This window comes from Chrysochloris asiatica, unplaced genomic scaffold (genome assembly GCF_000296735.1).
Source record: "Chrysochloris asiatica unplaced genomic scaffold, ChrAsi1.0 scaffold00052, whole genome shotgun sequence".
In the NCBI taxonomy this organism is placed as follows: Eukaryota; Metazoa; Chordata; class Mammalia; order Afrosoricida; family Chrysochloridae; genus Chrysochloris; species Chrysochloris asiatica.
The window spans coordinates 13,498,681-13,523,374 of record NW_006408570.1 but is presented as its reverse complement, the minus strand read 5'-3'; the positions used below and the strand labels follow the sequence as shown (position 1 = coordinate 13,523,374).

Sequence of the window (24,694 nt, the reverse complement as noted above, 5' to 3'; positions counted from 1 at the left end):
CATTCCTACAGGAGAATACATTCCTACCATACATTCTGCACATGTTACGATCCAGATGTTAGACCTCCACAGTACAATAAATATATTTACACAGAAAATTTAAAAAAAAAAGGAATAAATAACTTATGGGGGAAAAATCACTTCAAATTCAAAGCTCTTATTATTCTGCTCTCATCTTGTCACTTCATTGCACATCACTGTCAGTAATTGTCCCCTCCCAGCCCCAGCCCGCTTGTCTTTCTTATAAAGGCACCTCAGACAGCCTGCTCGGCTGAGGGCCACGTGACACCCTTTTATACAGGGGAAGGCGCTGCTGCCAAGTGGGATCTGGAAGCACACCCCACAGTCCAATGAGGACCTGGACACCCCACTAGGACGCAGACTCTCCCCTGTTGGAACATCACTCTATAAAAACAAGACTCAAAGACAGTTGGAACACTTGATAGTTCTGCTCTTTTTGAAAATGGGTCCAATCCTTTCCTAGGTCTTCCTCGTGAGACTTTGAATCGCAAGAATTTATAGCACGGGTGTCCAGAGTTTGAAAAAAAGCATTTGCCTGCTGTTGTTGGGGTTTTCGTTTTGATTTTGCAGCCTAGCTTTACAAATTACAAGAAAGCCAGAGAACTACTTTTAGGCAACACTTCTCTGTGCTTATCTGAACTGTTGCCCAGCATATGGGATTTGTTTAGACACACGATTTGCTAATCCAACCAAAGTACAGTTGTGCAAAGTTACTGTAAATCCTTTTTTAACAATTGTAACTCAACTGTTTTACCATGTCATTGTTCGGAATAACCAATACTATTGTATATGTGTGCAGCATGGGGCGCGTCTCCCCAAGCTACAGAACCATGGAATCGGGGGCAGACTTGTTCTCTACAAGAAAGGAAAGCTTTTCAAGCTGACAAGCACAGTGACACCGGATGCATCCATAGCACCCTGCCCCCGACTATATGGTCCCTAGTCCTGTCAGAGGAAGACAACACATCTGTAGCAACAGACGTGCCTGCCGTGTGGAGGTTTCTTGTAGGAGAACAAGGGCAATTTGATCAGTTTCTCGCTTCTCTGCTGAGCTGATAATTAGGCTTTAAGACATATTCAAGTGGGGAAAAAAGTAAATTAGAATGTAGAAAGATTTAATTATATCATATACAAATCTTTTGCTTAGACAAGCAGTTCCTTCATCACAAATATATTTGCTTTTGCCATGTGCATTATAAAAATAAAACCATCTATGGCTTCTGTAAAGTGCCATTTTTATAAAGTTGTCTTTTTAAATTGGCCAGAAAGGCCCAATTTTATCCATGGCAAGAAGTGAGCAGAATTGGTGACTGAATATTGACAAATGACCAACAACAAAAACAACAATAACAAAATCCCATAATTTAAAAAAAAAAGAAAAAATTTAAATAAATATAAAAGGTATTCCTAAAGAAGCCACCTGCATTTCAACAATATAGGTTGTCACCTACACTCAACAGCTAAAGTACCATTGGAAGAAAGAAAAAACTACAACTAAAAGGCCATAAACAATTTCGGCAACAAGCATGATACATTGCAAACGGTTTAAAATTAAATGTACAACACTAGGAATCAAAAGCTACGTCTCAAGTGTCCTGTGGGGGGGGGGGGGGGGGGGGGGTGAGGGGGTGAGGCAGGGAAGGAGGAACATGCATAGAAAGTCTGGTCTGTGTATTTGGGTAAAACAGCTTTGTAAAGTGTGAAGTAGTTAAAGCAGTTGATTCAAGAAAGCAACCAGATTGGAAGCCGTGACGTGACTGTGACAAACTCCATCCAGGTTCAGGAGACACAGAGGTCACAATGAGAGTGTGTCCTGGGCCGGCGGCGGTGGCGGTGGTGAGCTGGGCTTGCTGTGGTAATGGTGGAGGATGCCACTGCAGCACTTAGCAACGAGGAGGGAAGGGAAGCTCTGGGGAAGGGGAGTTGGGAAAGACAATTCGGCAACATGATGGATGCCTTCTGGGGAGATTTATTTTATTTGATTTTATTAAGAGCCTTAAGCACTGCAAAAGGGTTTTACTTCCGTGTAAAGGTTGGTCGCTTTTTAATAAAATTTTGTTCAGATGTAAAATTTCAGATCATAACAAAAATTATGCCACAAAAGAAGACTTGGGTTTGATTTAGGAAAAAATACACACACACACAAAAATGGCATACAAACACACACCTGAGTCCTTGGGTAGGCATCCTCTCAAAAGAGGAAGCTAAGGAGAACCATCACCTCCACTCCTAGCTCCATAGCCATCTCCCGCCAACTGCTTAATGCCAAGTTTGATGAGCAGTGGGGCTCGGGCTTTGGAAATCACAGTCCTGGAGGGTGTTTGGGCCAGGGGGTCGAGGCTTGTGAAACTTGTCTGTGTCACTGCCTGGCCCTCTCTGAGAGCGGACGGGGTGTGTGTGTGTGTGTGTGTGTGTGTGTTTGCTTTGGGGGATATCAACTGCAAATTGATTTGATCCAATTTTCTCTTTGCACCATACACATAGAAAACATTACAACTCTATAAAAGTACAAGTGCAACTTGTACATCTGAAGTTTGCAGGAACTATGTGAGCAAATCCTATCAAAATAGCTATTTCATATGTATAAACAGCATTTTTTTTTGTTTGTTTGTTTTTTTAAAAAAACAATATCATAAACTGCAGAATCTGTACAAAAATATAAAATAAATTTGGGCAGCAGTTTCTAAACAGCCATGTAAATGCAACACTTACGAGGAGTAGTTAATGCCTCTAAAAAGGCTGAATTGCCAAGTCAACCTATACAGGGCGAAAATGCCAGAAAAGGTACTGAGATTATCTAAATAATATATATTCTTTTTTTTTTTCTTTTTTTTCTTTGTTTTAACCTCTTGCAATAAAACTTATAGAAAAAATAGACAAATATGCACATGCAACGTACAGCTTTCCCAACCTAACCCTTGTGCTTCACTCGGATTGTTGGTGTCATTCAACAGCACAACACTGTTCTTTCCTAGACCAGGGTAGCAGGTCTCTGAGGAACCACTCAAAAAAAGCATATTACAAGTGGTCATACTTAGACGAAGGCACTCCAACTCTGCTCAAAGCAAAAACTAGTGTGATCCTTTTGTAAAATCTTCTTTTTCTCTGGAAAAAAAAAAAAAGGCAAGCCAGGGTGCATGCACAGTGCGGAGAGTGGTGGTGGGGGCCGTGGGAGCACTTGCGGGGTCTGGGTGGGCACGCAGGTCTTAGGACCCCACCAGCACCTCCATGATGTGGTCCAGTTCTGTGAGGTCCATTTTGAAAGGCTGACTTGGGGCAACGGGCTGACTGCTGTAAGGGGCAAGAGTCTTCAGGAGGTCGTCGGCCGACACCGGGGCCATTTTGGAGGCTGTCCCCGATGCGGACGTGCAAGGGTCAAAATCATACATGGACGTGTCTATGTCAGCAAACAGGATATCATCCAGGGTCAAGTCCGTCAGAAAGCCCGTGGAGGTGGTGATTTCGAAGTTGCCGGGGAGAGACTCTATAAGTTTCGAGTCGTCCGGCCGGCCCTCTGAGAGTCCCTCGGATTTCGGGGTGCTGGGCTCACTTGGGGTCCCTTTCGAGCTGTCAGTGGCGGCTGCTGGGGCCTCTGTGGAGGTAGATGTGGGGCAGAGCTCCTCGATCTCGTCCAAGGCTGAGGAGAAGCTGTCCTTTTCCAGAGCCAGAGCTGGAGGGGACAGTTTGGTGGGCGCCACAGGCGCAGCCTGGGCAGTGCAAAAAGTGTCATCGTCATCCTCAAGCAGAGAGGCCGGGGTGAGGCAGGCCTCCAGGGTAGTAGTGCTTCCGAGGTCACAGGGGTGGGCGGGCAGGGAGGCGGGGTGGCTGAAGGTGGGTGGGGCCTCTCGGTAGCTGTCACCCAGCGAGTCGCTGGGCTGAGAAGAGGGGGCAAACACCGGCCTCAGGCTGCCTTCCTGTTTGAGTTCCTCCTGGATCCGCCTCAACATGTTGTTGATTAAAACAGTCTTCTGCAAACTAGGCTCTGTCAGGGGCCTGTGGTTGTAGAGTTTCATAAGGGAAATGTTGAAGATAGTCTGGCGCTGTAAGGTGTAAGACACCTTAGATGGACCATCAGAGGGAGACACGATTTTGCCTTCCAGCCCATCTTCATGCTCATCAAACTTCCGTTTTCCTCCTTTACCCAACATATATCTGCAAAGGAGAGAGGAAGAAACGGAATCAATCACACAAAAACGAATTTCCACAATGAAGAAAAGAGCTTATTTGGAGGTCAACAGGACTTGGACTTCAGTTCCTTGTCCCCCGTGCCATTTAGAAGAACAGACGAATTCACTGAGAGAAAACCTTCTTCTGAATGAGAGAGAATTGGGACATCCACCTTCCTGGGCCCACAGAGCAATTTTTATCACTAGGTAGTCTGGTAAATGTTTCTTGAGAAATGTGTCCAACATAGACAAGTTAAGAGTTGCCATGGAAACAGTGATTTTTACTTTCTCAGCTCATGTGCTAGCGTTCGCATGCCTAACATTAACATGCAGGTTCAATTTCCCTCCCCCAAATAAATTTATTTTTAAAGCCCGAGAGCACACTTACATCGTGTGACCTACACAGATATACATGTCATAAACTACAGCTTAGACACACCTTGAAAAATTAAAAGAACCCTGTTGGAGAAGGGGAAAATGTACAATGTTGGTGGAACTGTGTGCGCTTTCAAAATGCTCTTTCCTTCCTCATTATGCACAAAGCCTTTCTGCCTGTTTGGTGACATGTGGTGAAGCACTTGGCCTGTGTTAAATGACCGCAGCGACTGAGCTGCCACCATGTTTCATTTTAGAACCAAGCAGAGGAATGTGTATTTTGTTATTTTCCAGCCCAAGTTTTTCCTTGGCCCAATTTCACTACATACAGTTATGTATGACTGCAACTGGATTAATTTAAAAGTAATTTGCTCTGATTACAAGCACTGCTGTTGGGGTACCTGAAATATTTCATAACAAAATACACACCGTTCTTCCAGAGATTACAGATATATTTCAAAGAAACGGCAGCCCTCCTGTCTTAGATCTTGTGAATGTGGTAATGGATTGAATTTTAAAACTGCCATGAAGAACCTCTGCCTTGTCATCTCTCCTGACACTGAGGCTGCCTCCTCTCTAACTCTGGCTTTAGTGAAGACACCCATCATTGGGTTGTCACCTTCTGGACAGTGGGGCCTTCTTCCTCTCCATCGCCTCCTTTTCAGAATTCCTATGTTCTACACAGAACAATCTCAATCAAGCTATTAGCCTTTGCCACAAAGACCTTACTTTTTAACCATTTAATCAAGACAGCTGATTTTTAAAAAAGACAGCTGATCTTATGATGTCCAAGCCAGGTTTTATGGTTCTAATTAAGCCAAATAAACATACTAGTGATTCTGAATACAGCACAAGATCAAGCAACATTTCATTCTGTTAGACATGAGGCCACCACGCGCCAACTTGACATCAACTTAACAACTGCTTGCTCCCTCACCCTCTACAATACTCACACTCGGTGTGTTAATCTTCTCTCAGTGTGTGACTCACTCTGATTTCTTCATATATATGCAATTGCTTTGCAATTATCCAATTTTCCTTCTAAACTCTCCTTGCCGCTTAGTGAATTGCTACAGCTGATTTTGATCTTACCTCATTCTTTCTTACCTCACTCCAAATCTATGCCGTCTTAGACAGTATCGAGCATTCCATAGATGCATAAAGCCTGGCTTTCAACGGGCTAAATATCTCCTCCCAAAAGAGTAAGGCTAAACATAATATAAGAGCCACAGAACTTCCAACACTTTGCTCAAGAAAACCAAGTTGCCCCTGAAGGCACACATGCGAGTGATCACAGAGCTTGCCTGTTTTCAGGAGAGAAACATGAAGATTGACGCAATCTAGCAAAGTCAGAATTAGCTTGAGCATTTATTTGCTAATGTGTATGAAGAATATGGAGCTTGGGTGTGGTGTTGAAGGATAGTTCTCTGGACGAAAGGTCGGTTTGAATAGCAAAGTCGGCGGTTCGAATTCACCAGTGGCTCCTTGGAAACCCTATACAGGCACTTACCACCACACCACCATGAAGAATGTAGAGTTACTGGTATGAAACATTCGCCTTCATTTTGTAAACATTAAGAAAATGGCTGTCAATCACCAGGTACAAAGATCAGGCAAGTAATTAACTATTCTGATGCCAGGAAGGTATAATAAACAAACTCATTTATCTACCATCTCACATAACAGAAATGCTTCCCTCTGTTTAATCCTAAAAGTCTCTTTTGTATATATTCTTGGCAGAGAACCTTTCCTCTCTAAAGTATCGCTGCCCAACTGGAGGTGAGAATGAAATCAGAGCTGAGGTGATTTCACTTCACATTACAAAACATCTTCTACTTTATGTATTAGGAAGTGTTACTGGACAACTGTGTCTGGAAACAGAAAACTGTATTCACAATTATACTATCTGTATTTACTTAAATTTCAGTATTTAAATACTTACAGAAAAATTCCGCATTCACAAAAGTGCTTACTAAAGTGCATTTAATTCTTAAATAAAGCTGTTGCAAAATAATGTGATCATGCCCAACACGTTTCACTTAAAAGTGTGTGTGTACACATACACAAATACATACACACATACTCTTAAACAGCCTTTCTCTGTGGTCCATAGATGGCGCCGGTCTGTGAACTGTTGATGACTGTGATGATATAAGGTTAAGCAGATATTAGAGAATTTTAAACTTTGATAGCAAACTGAGACTAATTGTATGCTTATCAAATCTAATTTTTAAAAATAAGCTTTGTATTTTCAACATATTTGTATTTTTATTTCATTTATAAGCAATTATTTTACTTTTATAAAAGTAACAGTTGATGAAGGACTGAAACAAAACAAAACAAGAAATTGGGCCATTACGGTTAGTTTGAGAAACATTATCCTGAAATATAAACATAAAAACAAATCAGATCACCACCACTAAACTTCTGCTGGTTTTCTGGAGGAGAGGTGACAGGTATGACCTTTTTTGTCAGTCACTATGACACAGAACTGTCTTTTAAAGATCTGTTGCTGAAATTGACAAGACAACTTTGAACGGAATCTACAGAGCTCAGATAGAGATGTAAAAAGCTCACTGGACATGCAATGTTATAGGTATTCAGCAAAATTCCAGTAGTTGAAAATGTGGAGATACTTTCAGAGAGATTCCAATACAAGAATGACCAGCTGTTCATAGCTGTGTGGTAATCCTAATGATTTACAAAGAGATTTGTAATGCTGCCCGGAAGAGCAGGGAGGAGGTCCCTTGTAAGTAGGATCTGTGTGCAGGAATAGATACACAAACTGAATCTTGTGCCTTTCAAATGTGTAAATAAGGACCCATGACATAGTATATATCTCAAAGCAGGTTGGCCTTCATTTCTCTATATCATGTTATGAAGCAAAACTGGCTCCACAGACCCACACAACATCCTGATATAAAATCTAACTCTACTGAAAAATACATAGAAAGTAATAAAAATCTAACAGCATACAATCTACCCCAGTTTTACTTAAAAATGAAGTCAAGTTTTCTGAATGTTTGTTGAACACACTATGTTTAGAAAGTACAGTCTTCTAGCTGAAAAGGCAGTCAAAGGAAGGTTCAAACCGCGAGGTTTGAGAGCGGCTGAGTCAGAGTGGAGGGACGTGTGCGTCTCGTTCAGGGCTTTGTATTAAAGGCACAATTTAAAGAAGAAAAGAAAATACATGCATCTGTTTTAGTGCAAGACAGTGAGTAAGAAGTCAAACAATGCCAGCCTCTTCTGGGATCTCTGGGGCTGTAAGTTCAGGCTGGCCACAGCTAGGCCTGCTGCTCCTCAAAATCCTGTTTCCTCAGCCATGCTAAGAAACAACAATAGTTCTTTAAGAGGGATAGCAGGAGGGCACGTGACCTTTTAAAAGGCCTCACTAGGATGCAGCTGGAAGAGGAAGCAGTAGCGGAGCTCACCAACACTGAGGAAAAAGGAAGGGGTTCCTTCTGCTGCTAGGAGACTGAGGGAAAGGCCCAGGTGACAGTGGTGGGGGGGTGGGGGGAATGAGCTGGAACTCACAGAAACGAAAGGTTTGTGATTCAGTGAGCTCCCAAATCACTCCAAGGCTTTGATACCCTGCTCTGTCTCTGCCTTACAATTCAGGAAGACCCAAGCCCCTAAATAGACGTCATCTTTACCATTTTTCAGACAATACCCCAAAGAGACCCTGAGCTTTAGGGCAGGTGAGAGACCTTCCACATGGAGGAATCAAGAGGGGGCTCCTGCAAACTACACATCACCTCAGACCACCTGAGCTCAGCTCCCTCCTCTTATACAGATGTAACTAGTCACAGCCACTTTTCTACAGACTCATTGGTTCTTAATATCTGGTTTGAGACAAACCACCATCCTACCCCAATAAATTTGTTAGAAACAAACTCCTCAACCAGCTACCACCAAGTCGATTTCAACTCATAGCAAACCCTCTAGGGCAGAGTAGAACTGTCCCACAGAGCTTCCTAGGTTGTAAATCTTTATAGGAGCAGGCAGTCACTGCTTTCTCCTGTGGAGTGGCTGGTAGGTTTGAACTGTCGACCTTGTGGTTTGCAGTCCAACACTTAACCAACTATGCCACCAGGGCTCCTACCTCAGAAGATACAATCTGTTGGGGAGATGATGCTAAAATCCAACAAAAATAACATGTCTCTCGACTTGCCACACTGCACTGTTGTTGTTGTTGTTAGGTGCCGTCATAGTGACCCTGTGTACAATAGAAACACTGCCCAGTCCTGTATCATCCTCACAACTGCTGCTACGCTTGAGCCCATTGTTACTGCCACTGTGCCAATCCATCTTGTTGGGGGTCTTCCTCTTATTCACTGACCAAGCGTGACTTTACCAAGCATGATGTCCTTCTCCAGGGACTGGTCCCTCCTGTCGTATGTCTGAAGTATGAGAGATGAAGTCTGGCCATCCTGGCTTCTAAGGAGCATTCTGGCTATACTTCTTCCAACATACATTTATTTGTTCTTTTGGTAGTCCATGGTACTTTTAATATTTTCCTCTAATACCATACTCAATCCTTCTGTGGATTTCTTGACTCACTGTCAAACTTTCACATGCAGATGAGGTGACCGAAAATACCATGGCTTGGGTCAGGAGCACTTACATCCTCAAACTGACATCTTTGCTCTTGAACACTTTAAAGAGGTCTTGTGCAGCAGATTGGCCTAATGAAACACACCTCGTTTGATTTCTTAACTGTTGCTTCCATGAGTGTTAATGGTTGATCCAAGCAAAAAGTCTTTGACAACTTCAATCTTTTCTCCATTTATCTTGATGTTATTTATTGGTCCGGGGGTGAGAATTTTTGTTTTCTTCACATTGAGGTGCAATCCATCCATCCTGAAGGCTGTGGTCTTTGATCGTCATCATACTGTTGTTGTTGTTGTTAGTGCCATCAAGTCAGTTCTGACTCATAGAGACCCTGTACTGGGTTTCCAAAGAGCAGCTGGTGAGTTTGAACTGCCAAACCACCAAGTTGGTGGTTCAAACTGACTTTGTAACTTAGCACATTAACCCTCGGCGCTAACACCACGAGTCCCATTATACTGTGGTGGCAATATTGCTGTGATGTGGGAAATTATGCCACTAGTATTTCAAATACCAGCAGAATCACCCATAGTGGACAGATTTCAGCAGCACTTCCAGGCTAAGACAGACTAGGGAGAAAGGTCTGGTGATCTACTTCTGAAAATTAGCCAACGAATCATAACAGAAGATTGTCTGATATGGTGCTTGGAAGGCACTTCAAACTACACAGTGGCTACGAGTCCTGGTGTAGTACTGTAGGATAAGCACTGGACTGCTAACCACAGCCCTTCTTCAGAAACACTCTACAGGGTTGCTGTGAGTAGGAGCTGACTCAACCAGCACTTAACAACAATACATTTGAACACACTAACAATTATGAAAATGGCCCAGGCCCAGGCAACACTTCATACTGTTGTACACGGAGTCACCCTGAGTCAGACTTAGCTTAAGAACAGCTAACAACAGCACCAAGGAATCTCCTCAGGAAACAAAGAAACAGAAAAACGGAAGACCGTGGTTATGTCACCATTCAGAGTTCCTGAGTGGCTCCCACAAAAGGATCGTTAGGCGCTGGGGTGACCAGGGAAGATTTACTGAAGTAGGATTTGTAATCCCACCATTTAAAATCTGCATCTAAGCTGTGACTGTCTCCTAATGTCTGTCCCACCCTGACAGTAAGACCCATGAGTGTACAGGCTGTGTGTTTTGTTCATCCTGCATCCTTAGTGTATGACAGAACTGACACACAGAAGACATGAACCATAAATAGTTACTAAATGAATGAATGATAAATGGAAAGTGAAAAGACTTATTTTAAAAGGGCCAGCCAGCCAGAGAAGAACTGTAATAAAGACAATGTGTGTCCCAAGCATGAACTGTATTATGGGAAGGAAGTGTGAGAGAGGAGAGTTGAACAGATCTCTGAGGTAGTAGCTTGATGCACTAGAATCTGAAGTATAGATGCTAGGCAGGAAAAGCTCCAGTTCAGAAAATTCTTTTGTGAATGCCTTTTCTTATTCTTTAGTTCTCAAACTTGGGCAAGTATCAGTCAACTGGAGGGTTTTGTTGCATAGATTGCTGGGCCCCACTCCCAGTGTCTCCCTCCATTCAGCAGGTCTAGGGATGGGGCCTGAAATCTGAATTTCCATCGAGTTACTAGGTGCTGCTGACACTTTGAGAACCTCAAGTCAGGCTTTTCCCCATCTGGTCCTTTTGTGTGTAAGTCTAGGGTACCTGTACACACTTAATTTTGATTTCCAAGGTCTTCTGTATTTGTATTTTGTTGTTTATTGTTGTTGTTAAGTCATTTCCAACACATAACAACAATCTATAAGGATTTCCAAGGGGTGCCTGGTGGGTTTAGACTGCTGACCTTGAGGTTAGCAGTCCAATGCTTATCTTACACCACCCTAGGTGTTCTTATTATTGTTAGATGTCATCATTTAAACAAGTAGAAAAAAGAAACAAACAGCATTTTTTGGATGGTAACTGATAACTGACTTTAAAAAAACTACATGCAGAATTAAGATGTTTTAAGTTCAATTTCAAAGTTAAAATACAGTTTCTCAGATTGATACAAGAGTTCCCACTATCCACAGCAATTGGCAAAGCAGTTCATAAAGATAATGTTTTACATCCTAGTCTGGTGAGTAGCGTCTGGGGTCTTAAAAGCTTGCAAGCAGCCATCTAATAAGCAATTATTGGTCTCTTCCTGTCTAGAGCATAAGAGAATGAAGAAAAACGAAAGCTCAAGGAAGCAATTAGTTCAAAGAACTAATGGTCCACATGATCCACAGCCTCCTCCAACCTGGGACCAGAACTAGATGGTGGTCCTGGCTACCTCAACTGACCACTCTGACCAAGACCACACACAAGGCAGGTTAGAATGGGTTTAAAAAAAAAAAAAAAGTTCAATAGAATTCAAACCCCAGACCAGACTTATTAGTCAGAGATTAGAGAAGCCCCACTGATTACTGTCCTGAGACAACCTTCTAACTTGAAACTGAAGATACTACTTGAAGCCATCTTCCAGTCAAATAAAAGGAATTATAAAATAAACAAAACACCCATGAAGAATGAACATCTCAGAACAATCAACTCCAGGACCAAAAAGGCAACATTTGCCCCAAACCAAAGATATGAAGACAGGGAGGGCCAGGGAAGCCAGACCAATGGAAACGGGGAATATCAAGGGAGGAAATAGGGAAGGAGCTGACACAATGCAAGAATTGTAACCAGTGTCATGGAACAATCTGTGCTTGAACTATTGATTGGGAAAACTAATTTGCTATGTGAACTTCCACCTAAAGCTCAATAAAATGTTAAATAAAGAAAGAAATCAAACAACCTTTTGCATTGGGCAAATCTGCTGTAAAAGACCTCTTTAATATCTTAAAAAGCAAAGCTGTCACTTTGATGACTAAGGCGTGCCAGACCCAAGCCATGGTATTTTCAATCACTATTCTGTGCATGCGAAAGCCAGTTAATGAAAAAGAAAGACAGAAGAAATGACACATTTGAATTATGGTGTTGGTGAAGAACACAGAATTATGTCATGGACTGCCAGAAGAATGAACTTATCTGTCTTCGAAGAAATACAGTCAGATTGGCTCCTTAAAAGTGAGGATGATGAGGCTTTGTCTTTCATCCTCTAGACATGTTACCCAGAGATGGACCAGCATGGTTGGCAGAGGGTCATTAAAATGGAAGAACTTCAGTGACATAGAACAACTGTGAGGATAACGCAGGATGAAGCAGTGTTTTTATTCCATTGTACATGGGGTCACTATGAATTAGAGAAGATGCGAAGGCACCATAAAACATAGGTCAAACCCACTGCCAGTGAGTCGATCCTGACTCACAGCCAACCTGTATAGGATTTCTGAGGCTGTAAGTCTTTGTTGTTGTTAAGTGCCATCAGTCGGATCCGACCCATAGCGACTCTGTATAGGGTTTTCGAGGAGTGGCTGGTGAGCTTGAACTGCCGACGACCTTGCAGGTCAGTGCAACCAGGACTCTTAAGGGAGAATAAAGCCTCATCTTTCTTCCACAGAGTGGCTGATGGGTTTGAACTGCCAACTTTGCAGTTGCCACAGCCCTAAAGGGTGCAGATCAGACTGCTGTGGCCCACAGGGTTTTCCCTGGCTGATATCTGGAAGCAGATAACTAGGTCCTTTTTCTAGCCAGTCTCAGTATGGACACCCTGCTGAAACCTGTTCAACAATATAACACGCACACCATTTGGGAATCGAACCTGAGTCTTCCACATGAAGGGTGTGAATTGTACCATTCAAACCCCACTGGCTTCCCTCCTCGCAATCTTCCCGAAGGTCTGGCCTTCTGGTGAAGATGCTTTCTGACTGTGTGCCAGTCCAAGTTTGCATTGTTTTAACTCAAGTCATTCTAAATAATAGTCATTAAAGTGCTGTAGGATAAGCACTGGACTGCTAACCACAAGGTTGGCATTTCAACCCACCAGCTGCTCTTTGGAAACCCTTATACTTGTAACTTCATTCATGGGCCATAGAAAACTATCAACTTAAAAATTAGCCAGTTGTATTTGGTCAAACATTTAATTAACTCACCCTTAATGTGAGGGCTGGAGTCCTGGTGTGGCGCTGCAGGTAGTGCCCTGGACTGCAAGGTCAGTTTGACCCGAAAGGTCCTACACAGGGTCACTATGGGTGGAAACCAATCCATAGCAGTTAACAACAACAATGTGATGGCTGGAACTGTGATTGCTTTGGCAGGGCCATACCAAATGATTTTGTGGTCCTGGTGTGGTGCTGTGGGATGACGCACTGGACCACAAGGACAGGGTTACTATGAGTTAGAACTGACTCAATAGCACTTCACAACAGCAACATATGGCCCGCAGGCTGTAAGTTCCCCACCCCTGCAATACAGGATTACTGTGAGTTGAATTTGACATCACTTAACCATCACAACAACAACAACAACCATCAACAATGTGGTGCTGTGGGATAAAGCACTGGACCCAGTAAGGCTGGTTTGAACCACAAGGTCAGTGGTTCAAATTCACCAGCCCCTCAATGGAAACCCTATACAGGGTGGCTATGAGTCAGAACTGACTCAATGGAACTTAACCACCATGACCACCACCCCAGAGATGGAGCTCTGGTAGCAAAGTGGTTATGAATCGGGCTGCAAACCTCAAGGTCAACAGTTTGAAAAACTACTAGCTGTTTCACGAGAGAAAGATTAGGCTTTATGCTCCCGTAAAGATTTACAGCCAAAGAAACCCTGTACAGGGTCGCTATGAGTTGGAACCGACTCCATGGTACATAACCACCACCACCCCACAGAGAGGGATTTTACAACACTGACAGGGGACAGTCTTTCCAAGTCAAGCTCTTTAAAAGGGGATCACAATTGACAGCTCCGTTCCAAATTCTGTAAAGAAGAAATGACTGCGGAAGGCATTAACTGACTATATGACCAAAAAGGCATTGAAGGGCAGGGGAGTGCACACCCAGGAACACAGGCAGGCTTGGGCTTCAGCACAGTAGCACATGGATGGAAGGGATGCTTGTTGCCACACAAATTAGGGGGCACTTCAGAACAGCTGAAAGCCCAATCAGTTCGCAGCTTGCTTACACTGTCACGACTGTGATCCAATTGCCTTTTGTACTAGTAAATACCAACAACTAGAAATTCAGAGTTTTTCCTTCTCAGGGGCTGTAGCAGGCTTCACAGTTAAGTTCTGTGGTGGCATTTTAATTCCATTAACAAGGCAGGACTAAGCTATGGTGTTAGTGGTTAGGGAGTGGTTACTTAGAGGGTCCGCAGCTTCTGGGGAGCTGGTATGGTTTATTTCTTCATCTGGGTGGTGAACACACTGGTGTTTTCTGTGTGCTAAGTCATTGGTCAAGTGCCCTTAGGATTTATGCACATTTCTGTAAGCAGGCTTTACTTTAATAACAATGTTTTAAAAAATGAGTTAGCAGTCTCAAGGAAAATAATATGAATTGTTAAAAAAAGCTTGAAGCAACGATACCCATAATTTCTTCCAGTACACCATCCACTGTGACCTCTGGTTGCTGCACAGTGGGGACCCCACCCATAAAGACAATGCTGATACTGAAAACCACCCCTGGGCAATGACTTGTCCTTGTGGATCTACTCCTTTAAAGGCAGGGGAAAAAGTACGACAAGATAATGTAACCAGTCTTAAAACAAGGCTATTCAAACCCACGGCTATTGAGTTGAATCGGACTCATGGTACCTCTGTAGAGGGCTTTCAAGACTGTAAATATTTACTGGAGCAGAAAGCATCTTTCTACCCCAGAGCAGCTGGTGGGTTTGAACTGCTGACTTTGTGGTGGGCAGTTCAGTGTTTATCCCACAGAGCCACAGCAGGACTCTTGACAGAGGCTTATCTCCTCACTGACATTGTGTGTGGACAAAACCCACAGCCCTTAAAGTAGAAACACACACCTTCAGTTTCTTTTCGGGATAGTGGTAGAAGAAAGACTTTTTTGCCCTTAGCAAAATGTTTGTGTGACAAAAGTATGGGACAAAAGGAGAGGCTGGCTCAAAGCTGGGCCAGATTGTTTTGGGACAACTTCTGAATTATAGAATATTCACATTGCTCTTTCTCTCCTCACCAGGCAGTAGCTGTGTGTATGAGAGGTTTAGGATCCTGCTTTTGAAATGATTCAAAGGGAGAGCCTCCACTTGGAAGGGACTCTCCTCTAAATGAGAACTACCCCAGGGTCTACAGTCAGCCTGTGGCACAACAATTCACATGCAGGAATCCTGCTTCAATGGGGGAAGCTATGGCTTGCTCAGAAACTTTGGCCACTGATAAAATACTACACCTTAATAAAACACCCATGACTAAGAAATCTGATAACGTCTCCGATGCTTTTAACACCCTCTCATCTTTGAGATCACATAGTTGGTGATGCTGGTAGAATCAGAGGGGAAAGCTAATAAAAATAGGCCACCTGAGTCCTCAGCTGAAGCTACCTCCAGTGGAAGGTGGGTGGGTACCTGGGTTGGCTAGGTGCGGGTACAGTCACATGCCAGAACGACTGCCTTGGCCCAGGGCAATGGATGGAATAGGGCAGAGTTCCAATGGGGAGACAGCTTCTGTGCTTATTTACAGACAGGGTAAGAACTCCTAAAAGACAAGGGTGAGTTTCAGGGGCAGAACACCAAAAGTCACCTAGGTCAGGAAAGTCCTTTGAAACACACACACATACACACACACACACACAGCGCTCCGCAACCCCCTCCATTCCAGGATTTCAGGTCCCTGCAGTAACATCCATGCTAATTGGTAAGTAAGACAAAGCCTTCCCTAACAAATCGGCAATGTAATTATAAAGCCAGTCACTAGATCAAGCCAGTTAACTGTGCTCCAGAGATAGTTTGAACCTGTAACCTGATACCACTGTTTGCATCCCGGTGCCTCCTCCTGGCTCTCCCCTGCTGCACCCCCGCCGACTGGAGGCCCACGGGGTGACACAGCAGAGCGGTTTATTAATGATCAGAAACAGCATTCTGACAGAGATGGGCAGTGATAATCTTCTGGACTTTTCTTGAGTGTCCTAAAGCCTGTAGATAGCTGAAATTTGGCCAGGAAGTTAACCTCTAAGTAAATTAAGAGGAGAAAGTTTTACTGTTTGGGTTGTTTTTGAAAGTTCACATTTTAACTAAGTCAAGCATTTTTTCTCAGTATTTTTACATGCTGCTATTAGACTGAACATAATTTTCAATATTGTCCGTTTGTCGGATATAATTTGGGAGAAGGAAATTAAAAATCTAAACGTTGACAATGAAATGCATTTAATAAGCAATATCAAGCCAAATTCTGAGAAGGAATTTTTCAAGTAAATTATTTCTTTGGAATAAATTATGACCTTGTTAATAAACATCTAGAAAGAAAAATACGCTTTATGTAAAGTAACTGTTAAGCAGTGTAAAGTATTTCTAATATTCTGTCTTACTGACTGTTTTACTGACCTGACCCTCTGTTGTTGGGAATTTCAGGTTTTAATCCTAACTCTCAGGAAGTTACGGACACTAACCACCTTTTAGCGACCAAAAAAAAAAGAAAAAAGAAAAAAAAAAAAGCAAACAACTCTTTCATTTTACCAGAGAGTTCTTAAAAGCAACACAAAGGTAATTAAAGTAAAAGGTTGAGAAAAATTATACAGTTCTCAATTGAAATTTAACAAAATATACCCAATATGTCATGTAAATTTGTGTGAAAATATTCCAGGATATATTTTATAAAGTCCATGTAGATGAACCAAGATCAACAGAGTGTTGATAACTATTAAAACTGGTTATACTCTTCCCCTTTAATAAGCACAATGAATTATATATATCAACAATGAAAACGATTATATTAACAGAATAGTTTAAAACACTTAACACACAGAAGCTATTAATGCTCTATGTAAACAAGCATACCCAGTACAAGTAGGAACTCCCTTCTAACTCTAAGACTGAATGGCATAACCAGCCACAAGGGGGCATCATAGAGCAACAAGGCAACCCTGAAGTAGACCCTTCACAGCAATTTCTACTAATAGAACTCTAACTATACAAATTTCCAAGATTGTTCCCAAATTCAGGTCTCCACAGGCCACTGCTAAGCAAGCTGGGAGTCTTGCCAAGACCAGACTAAATTATATTAAGCTATGGTTCAAACTCTCAAAATAATGTGTGTAGAAAAGGTTGTTGCCTTTATAAAAGTTAACACTGATGGTTCAAAATGTGTGGTTAAACTCCTTGGAGGATTCTGGAAGTGAGAAAGAACAAACAACAAACACACAAGCCTAAGTCATGAGATGTGGGCGTGGAGAAGCCAAGAGTTTAGAGTTTCCAGGGGGGTTCTTCATGTGGACTCCCAACATCACAATAAGTCTCAAGTTTAGCACTAAGAATTTTATCAGTATAGAAACCTCCAATAATTCACTGTTTCTTAATACAGCAAATTACCTCCACTGAACAAATACAGCTTCAGGCAGTTATGTGGAAAAAGTTTTCACAAAGGATACTGGGGAGGAGCCATCTATTTGTAAAATGTAGAGTAGTTAACCTTCCAGAGAATGAAATAAGTTACTGTTATTTTTTCTATTTGAATTACAAATTAAATCTATATGATGTATATTCAATAATAACTTTAACAGATGAGCTATTATTAAACTTTCCATTTGAAACATAGTAACTGTGATGTGAACATATTATAATACCATTTACATCGAATACATTATTATAATTATATGGAGTCCTGGTGTGGTGCTGTGGATTAATGCACTGAACTGCACAGCTAGTTTGAATGTCATGGTTGGCGGTTCAAGCTCACCAGCAGCTTCTCAGAAACCCTATACAGGGCCGCTATGGATCGGAACCAACTCGATGGCACTTAACAACAACATTATAATTACATAAACAATCATGCTACTTTATAATACTGAGATGTCAGGAGCAAATTTTTTTCCATTTAGGATTTAAAACCTCATTAACTATCAAGTAAAGAGTTCTTAAATTTAAATTTCTTTTTCAGAAGAGTGTCAAGCCCTTCCCCCACCCCATTCATAAGGGAAATATTCTTTCCCTGCATTTATAATTGCTTGGATGGGATTCTCCTTTCAACTCTCTTGTACCATCTTTTCCCCAAAGATACTTTGTTTTTCCCCTCACACTAGAGACCCTTAATAAACAGGGACCTTAAAAAAAAAAAAAGGCTTTGCTTAGAAACCAAAGTCTTTGCCTAAAGTACATAACAACTTTTTAAAAAATAAGAATCATCAGATGTATAAAGCAGTCACATTAAATCAAGTATAATTTGTAAAACAATTCTGTGAATGGTAAAACTGTACCTTAGTTAAAACAAAAGAATGGCTTTGTTCAAAGTTTTGTTAATCAACTACTTCCTACTAAAAGAAATAAAAATTAAGCGTGCTACATCATGAAATGATTTATGGAGTATTTCTTAAAAGTTATGATTAGCCTTTTATCTTCTTTGCTTCCCAAATTTTCAGAGTGGAAAATCATTTAAAAGGAGACATGCTACTACAATACAAAACTGTCCTCACACACGTATTTCATCTTTTACTTCCATATGCAATCTAGAGAGGAAAATTAAAGAAATGTTATTTCGTTATTTACTGAGTAAAACTAAACATTGTGTGGTCTAAATCTGGATTCCTTAAGAGAACAAAATTGCCCCATTTCTACAGCATGACAGATAAGTATAAAAATGTAAGGTACAGCATGATAGGGACATACTTATTGCTGTTAAGTGCTGTCGAGTCAATTTTGACCCATAGCGACGCTGTATAGGGCTTCCGAGGAGCAGCTGGTGAGCTTGAACTACCGACCTTGCAGTTCAAATGACTTTGCAGTCTGACGCATTGACCCAAAGAGCCATTCCAGGACTCCATTAGAGGCATATAAAAGGAAGGCAATGTCCCATGTAAGTAGGTAAACTAGTGATAAGCTTTAACGAAGTTAATTTAAACTTTACATACTTGAATAAGTCACAAAAGTAGAGAAATGGGTATGAGGATACAAACTAAACTTGGGAGCACTGGATGATACTTTGTAAATAGGGCAGCTATTTATTTTTAGAAACTTACTTTGAGGTTATTTTGAGATAAAAATGCATTTCTAACAGAAGACTTCTCTGTATTGATGACTTACTGACTTTATGAAAAGTGCAATCAAAATAATCAGGGTACTAACACTAAATGTAGCAACTATTTTCAAAGGACACTAACTCTTGAGACTTCAATTATCTTTAAGAAAGTCTTTCCCCTATCTACCCAACTAAGTCATCTCCTAATATTCTTTTCATATCAACCTATCTCCAAGGCAATATTAAGGAGGCAGCTCGGTAGTGTAGTGCACAATGAGCTGGGCTGCTAACTGCATGGTCAGTAGTTCCAATCCAGCAGCTGTTCCGTGGGAGGACGATAAGGCTTTCTGCTCCAGTAAAGATTTACAGCCTTGGAAACCCTACACAGGGTTGTTAAAAGTTAGAATCGACTCAGTAGCATACAATCACCACCACCACCACCATAAAGAGGCAGGTGTCAGCTGATGTATCCACATTTGAATTTGTAAACCAGTGTCTGTCAGACAACTAAGAATCATTAATTTAAAATAAAGTAGCTATCACCTGCCAATGGGCTTATTCTAACACCTGCCCAGGTTAATCACGGAGAGTTCGCGCAGCAAGTTCTTCATCAGCCACAGACCATAGTGTTCAAGTTCCTACACCAACTCAGGTTTCTACGACAGCACAGGAGACACAGAAGTACACAAGGAACTTGCTCAATTAAAGTTCAAAAATCTGAAAAGCAAATCTGTATCACGTATTATAAAATGGGAAGATAAGTTTGAAACAGTTACTACCTTGTTATCTCATCAGCTAGAATTTTATGCAAACCTGTCCGAGGGTAGTGATGTCCTCAGGGGTGATTCCCTGAGTTTAGCTCTGGCAACACTTTTCAACACAAGGGTGGGGTACTCAGCAGTCTGCTGGAAGCCCGAGTGGCTGTGTGGTGTGGAATGATAAGCAGCCAGCCAGAAAGGAAAGCAAGAGGCTAAAGATTGATCTGCAGCAAGTGGCAATATATGTTTTGACCATGGCATATTTAAGGAGTACATTTTACTTTTGCCCAACAAGTTCATACAGGCCACCTTAAAAGAGACTGTATATAATATCTTTATTTAAGAGCCAGGATCTCTCCCCTTCTTCATGAGTCTATGTAAAACACCCCTTGGAAAAAATATTGGGTTTAGCTGATATCTTTGCAGTTGTAAAGGGTTTTGTGAGGAGAACTGGAACTGGGGGTATCTTAGAATTAACTAACTGCAAAGCTACAGATTATGCACAGAGACACCCCCCCCCCCAAAAAAAAAAAATAGGTAATGCAGTCATGAATTCATTTTCAGAATGTAAGTCTGCAGCGACCTGGAGTTACTATAGAGAAACAAAGCTGCCTTTGGGCACCTAAAACTAGTCAGACCTGCTGTAGCAGTTGTTCAGTGGCCAGATATGCTCTCCCTCTCCTCCCCCACCCTATGCATCCACAGAGCTCCCTCTCACTGGGGTGGTGGTCCTGGCCAGGCACACTCACTGTTCATCATGCCATCCCTGCCCCTTGTCCATGCAGCCAGTCCTGGACAGGAGGCAAACGGGACAGGCGGCTGAGCAGGAGGGCAGAGGCCAACTCCATTCTGAACCCCAAACTGCAAGGAGTGTAAGGTTCCAACTTATGTGATTCTGAATTTCTATTTCTAAAAGTCAGAAATAAAATTTGGAAGTTGCTTCAGTGAATTCTGGGAGTTAAGTTCCAATGGTGGACAGAAGACTCAGAAGAAAGAACAAACAGGTCCCTTCTCAGCTAGGACCCACTCAAACCACAAAAGAGAGCATTATTTCCAAGAGTGAGTTTTTACACTGCCCAGGTATGACACTCTAGCAAATGATCAGTGTCTGTCTTACTCCATTAGAAATCTTAGGTTTTAAAATATATTGATATTTTTATTGTATTTCAAAGGTAATTTTTAGGTAGCTACGCATATTATTTGTCTCATGATCTTCAAGGAAAGGGTTGTACACACACAAAAAACAAGACTTCTCTTTAATAGCCAGAATAGGAAGGTCTTCTTACTGGCCTGACATATGCCATTCACAGATTCATACAAAGAATGAACTGCTATGCAGTGCTAATGGAGAGAGACACTGCTCCGCCGCACAATGAGTGATGGGTACTCGGGGACAGTCGTGTTCACTGGGGTTTCCCAGGCATCTGCAACCAGGGGCCGAAGTTCACCACTGATATCAACTGCACTGTCCATTTTGAGACAACCATTTTTAAAAAACAAATGGCAACTCAAGTTACTAGCTGTTTCCTTCAGAAATATAAAGATTAAATGAAATACCCACACACTTCTTAAATAAGACGTCTAGCTTACACGTAGCTCAGCTGTTTTAAGGAACAAATATCAGCAGTACGAAGAAAATATGTGATTTGTGCAAGTGTGTTGTTCACAGGATTTTTAGATGCCCATGCTCTGTCAGTATTAATTAGTGGAAAGATCTGTAGAGCGCGAATGTTACCTTTATTGCAAGGCCATTTTCACTTGGACTGGATGTTGCCCTTTGATGCCTTTAGCATAGGCTCTGATCTTTGGACTCACGTTATCAGACACAGCTTTCTCTCTCTTTTTTTTGCCAAGAAACTATTTCAACTAGAGCTATCTCCTGCAGTCTAAGCCACAACAATATACATGCAGTTTCTGTAGTAAAAAAAGTTTAATATTTTTTGCAAGTTGATTTTTCTGCACATTTGATCTATAAATATTGACAAAGGGCCTTGAGCTTTCTGACATACACTAAATATGAATTAAAGCTTCATCCTTTGCCAGTGCTCTTTAAATAGGATCACAGACAAGAAATCTCTAGAAGTTTCTGCTGCAACTTTTACCTTCCCGAGTTACTGAAGTTTAAATAAAATATTTTGACTGAGGGCAAACTGGTAGTATAATCTGCTACTGCTAATTTGTAGTATGCTACTGATAGAAATAAGTTTATATAATTGTATTCAGACAGCTTTTACTGTCCCACGCTGTTGTGAGCGTGTGTACAACCGTTTCTATCATGTTGTAACTTTTATTTTGCCTTTTAAGGTCTGTTTAAAATAGCAGATGTATAAAAGCTATTAGTCTCCACACAAATTATAGTGAATTCTAAAATACCAGAATACGTGCTACCTGGCTATGCTCATTCTTAATACTTCAGTGCAACTTAGTAAAATTTCTATTTCAGCTTCTCGGCGGAAAAAAAAAAAAAGCTTTAAAGTGGGAGCAAATCAGCAAACAGGAGTCGACAGATTTTCTAAATCTAAGTTGATATCCTTCCTCTTAGTACTTTAAGGGAAACAAGACTGAGCAGCTGTTACCTAAGAAGCAGTGACACTCGCCTGACAATAAAACTGTTCCCTAGGACACTCCTGCAGTATACTGGTTGTCATTATAAAATGTGAGTCCTCTCTCCTACCTGTTATATAATGAAGCAAGGAACAGAGCTGAGTGTTTTAAAAAAAAAAAAGGATAGAAAAAGATAAACGCTGTCGAATCCATTTCCGTTGAGTTCTCACCTGACACCAATATGGTTCTCCACATTTTAACGAAGAGTAGGGAGAAAAAGTAAAATTAAATTTGAAGGGTTCCAAACCTGATGAAAAACAAACAATTATATAATAGTATATAAAATATCTAAGTAAATCAAAAAACCTAAGATCAGGCAAGCAAAGCTCCGTGAACAAGCTAGTAGTCTTCCTCAGGCCAGAAGCTGAGAGCTCAGGATGGGTATTTTCACCCTCCCCAATAGATTATGGGGAGGAAGGGCAGTTCTGGGGGGTGAGCTGTTGTCTTTAGTTAGCTGAGCAACTACCCAGATCAGCAAAACAATCCAGAAGAGCATTCAGGTAGTCAGGTCCCCCCGCGGGCGGTTGAGTGGAGCCAAGGGCCCCACTCCACTCTTGTCAGAGACTAGCCATTTCCTAATTGTCAAAGGCTACTTTCAACACTTGGTCCTCAATGATTCTCCCGTTGGCTCCGTGGCCTAGGCTCTTTACACACATTACGGACATTTCTTAACATACATTGGGAAATCAAAAAGGCCTTTCATGAACAAAGCTTGAAAACATTTATTATTGTCTTTAAGGCTGACTGGAGCTGCCCAATTCTATTCAAATAAACGCCGCTATAGGCTGAGACTCAATATCTCACTCACCCAGAGGAGTGCCCCTCCCCATTTCAGTGCTCGTAAAAACCTACTTTCTTCATACGGAAACATCCTGAAACTACCCAACTTGAAAGCACGAAATCATCCTAAAACAAATTATATCTAAAACTATGAGCTCTCCTCCCAGCTCAATTAGTGAGAGGTAACTATTTCATAGCCAAGAAAAAAATTGTGAGAACAATTTTTGACTTTCTCTAGATGTAATGGCCCCCTGACAGCAACCCTTACCTAAATGGTACAAAGTCCAGGGCTTGGGACAGCTGGCTCCCCTCAGTCCCCCTCCCTTTTAGTCACAGGCGGTCACCACAAAGATGACTTGTAGAATTCTAATTTAAAAAACCAATGAGACTCGAAGTTTAATACACGCACATATCCAAAATCAATTCACTTGGGCGCTCAGGGGAAAATACAGCGTTGGAAGTAGAGGGGGAAAGGTGGGGGACAGGGATGCTTCTACGCTAAAAACACAAGGGAAACTCACAGAAACACTTTACAGCAAGTTGACTGCAAACCTGACCAGAGAACTCCAAAGTGAAGCCGTCTTCACGCCAGCCATTCAAGGCTTGAAAAAAAAAGTCTCGCATGTTCACAACACAACCGCCACAACACACACACGCACACCAGCTGTAAACGGCGACAGCTCCCGGCTCCCTCCGCCCAACTGCTCGGCTCGCTTATGCTCCGACCCCCTCCTGACCCCGGCCCACGACGGCGGCCCCGGCCCTTCCCCCAGCAGACCTGACCGCAGACCCGGCGGGCTCCCGGGCCCGAGCTCTGGGTCCAGGGCGCGTCCCTTCCGCGTACCTGCTCCGGCCCCAGGTTCCTCTCGCGGGGGCGCCCGGGCCCTTCGCCGTCCTCCCGGCCCTGGCTGGCTCCCAACGCCAACCCCCTTCCCCCGGAGCCCCGCGTACCCGAGGATCCCCTGCAGCCCGGCGCCTGGAGTACTTACCACATGCAGCTCCACCTGGGAACTAACGCATCAGGAGGGGTTTCCGCCCACTCCTCAAGCTACACCCGCTCCATGCGGACTCCCCCGCTCCGGGGGCCCGAGGGTGGCGCCGGGGAGCGGGCTGGAGGCGAGACCCGGGCTAAGACTCCACCGTCCTCCGCCTGCGCGCACGGAGCATTATACAATGGTGGAGGAGGAGGCGGTGGCGGCGGCGGCGGAGGAAGCGGGAGGCGGGCGGAGGGGGCGCCCTGACTGAGCGAGCGGCAGCTCGTGCTCCAGCACTCGCCGTGCGGGAGTGACGTGCGGCCAGCGAGCCTCCCGCGAGCTCCGGCCGGG

The 24,694-nt window shown here is 42.6% G+C and overlaps 1 protein-coding gene across 1 annotated transcript; it reads right to left on the bottom strand.

Annotated features, from left to right (window-relative positions):
- Positions 1-3,190: 3,190 nt before the first annotated feature.
- SERTAD2 (SERTA domain containing 2) lies at positions 3,191-24,437 on the bottom strand. The gene is made up of 2 exons (XM_006862960.1): positions 24,359-24,437; positions 3,191-4,173 (listed from the first exon to the last, which is right to left on the bottom strand). The coding sequence occupies exon 2, from the start codon at positions 4,167-4,169 to the stop codon at positions 3,228-3,230; it is 942 nt and encodes a 313-aa protein (XP_006863022.1). The 5' UTR covers positions 4,170-4,173; positions 24,359-24,437; the 3' UTR covers positions 3,191-3,227.
- Between the last annotated feature and the right edge of the window lie 257 nt (positions 24,438-24,694).

Bases quoted from the DNA above. Each gene is read 5' to 3' on its own strand.
- SERTAD2 (XM_006862960.1), bottom strand. From the start codon at position 4,169: ATGTTGGGTAAAGGAGGAAAACGGAAGTTTGATGAGCATGAAGATGGG.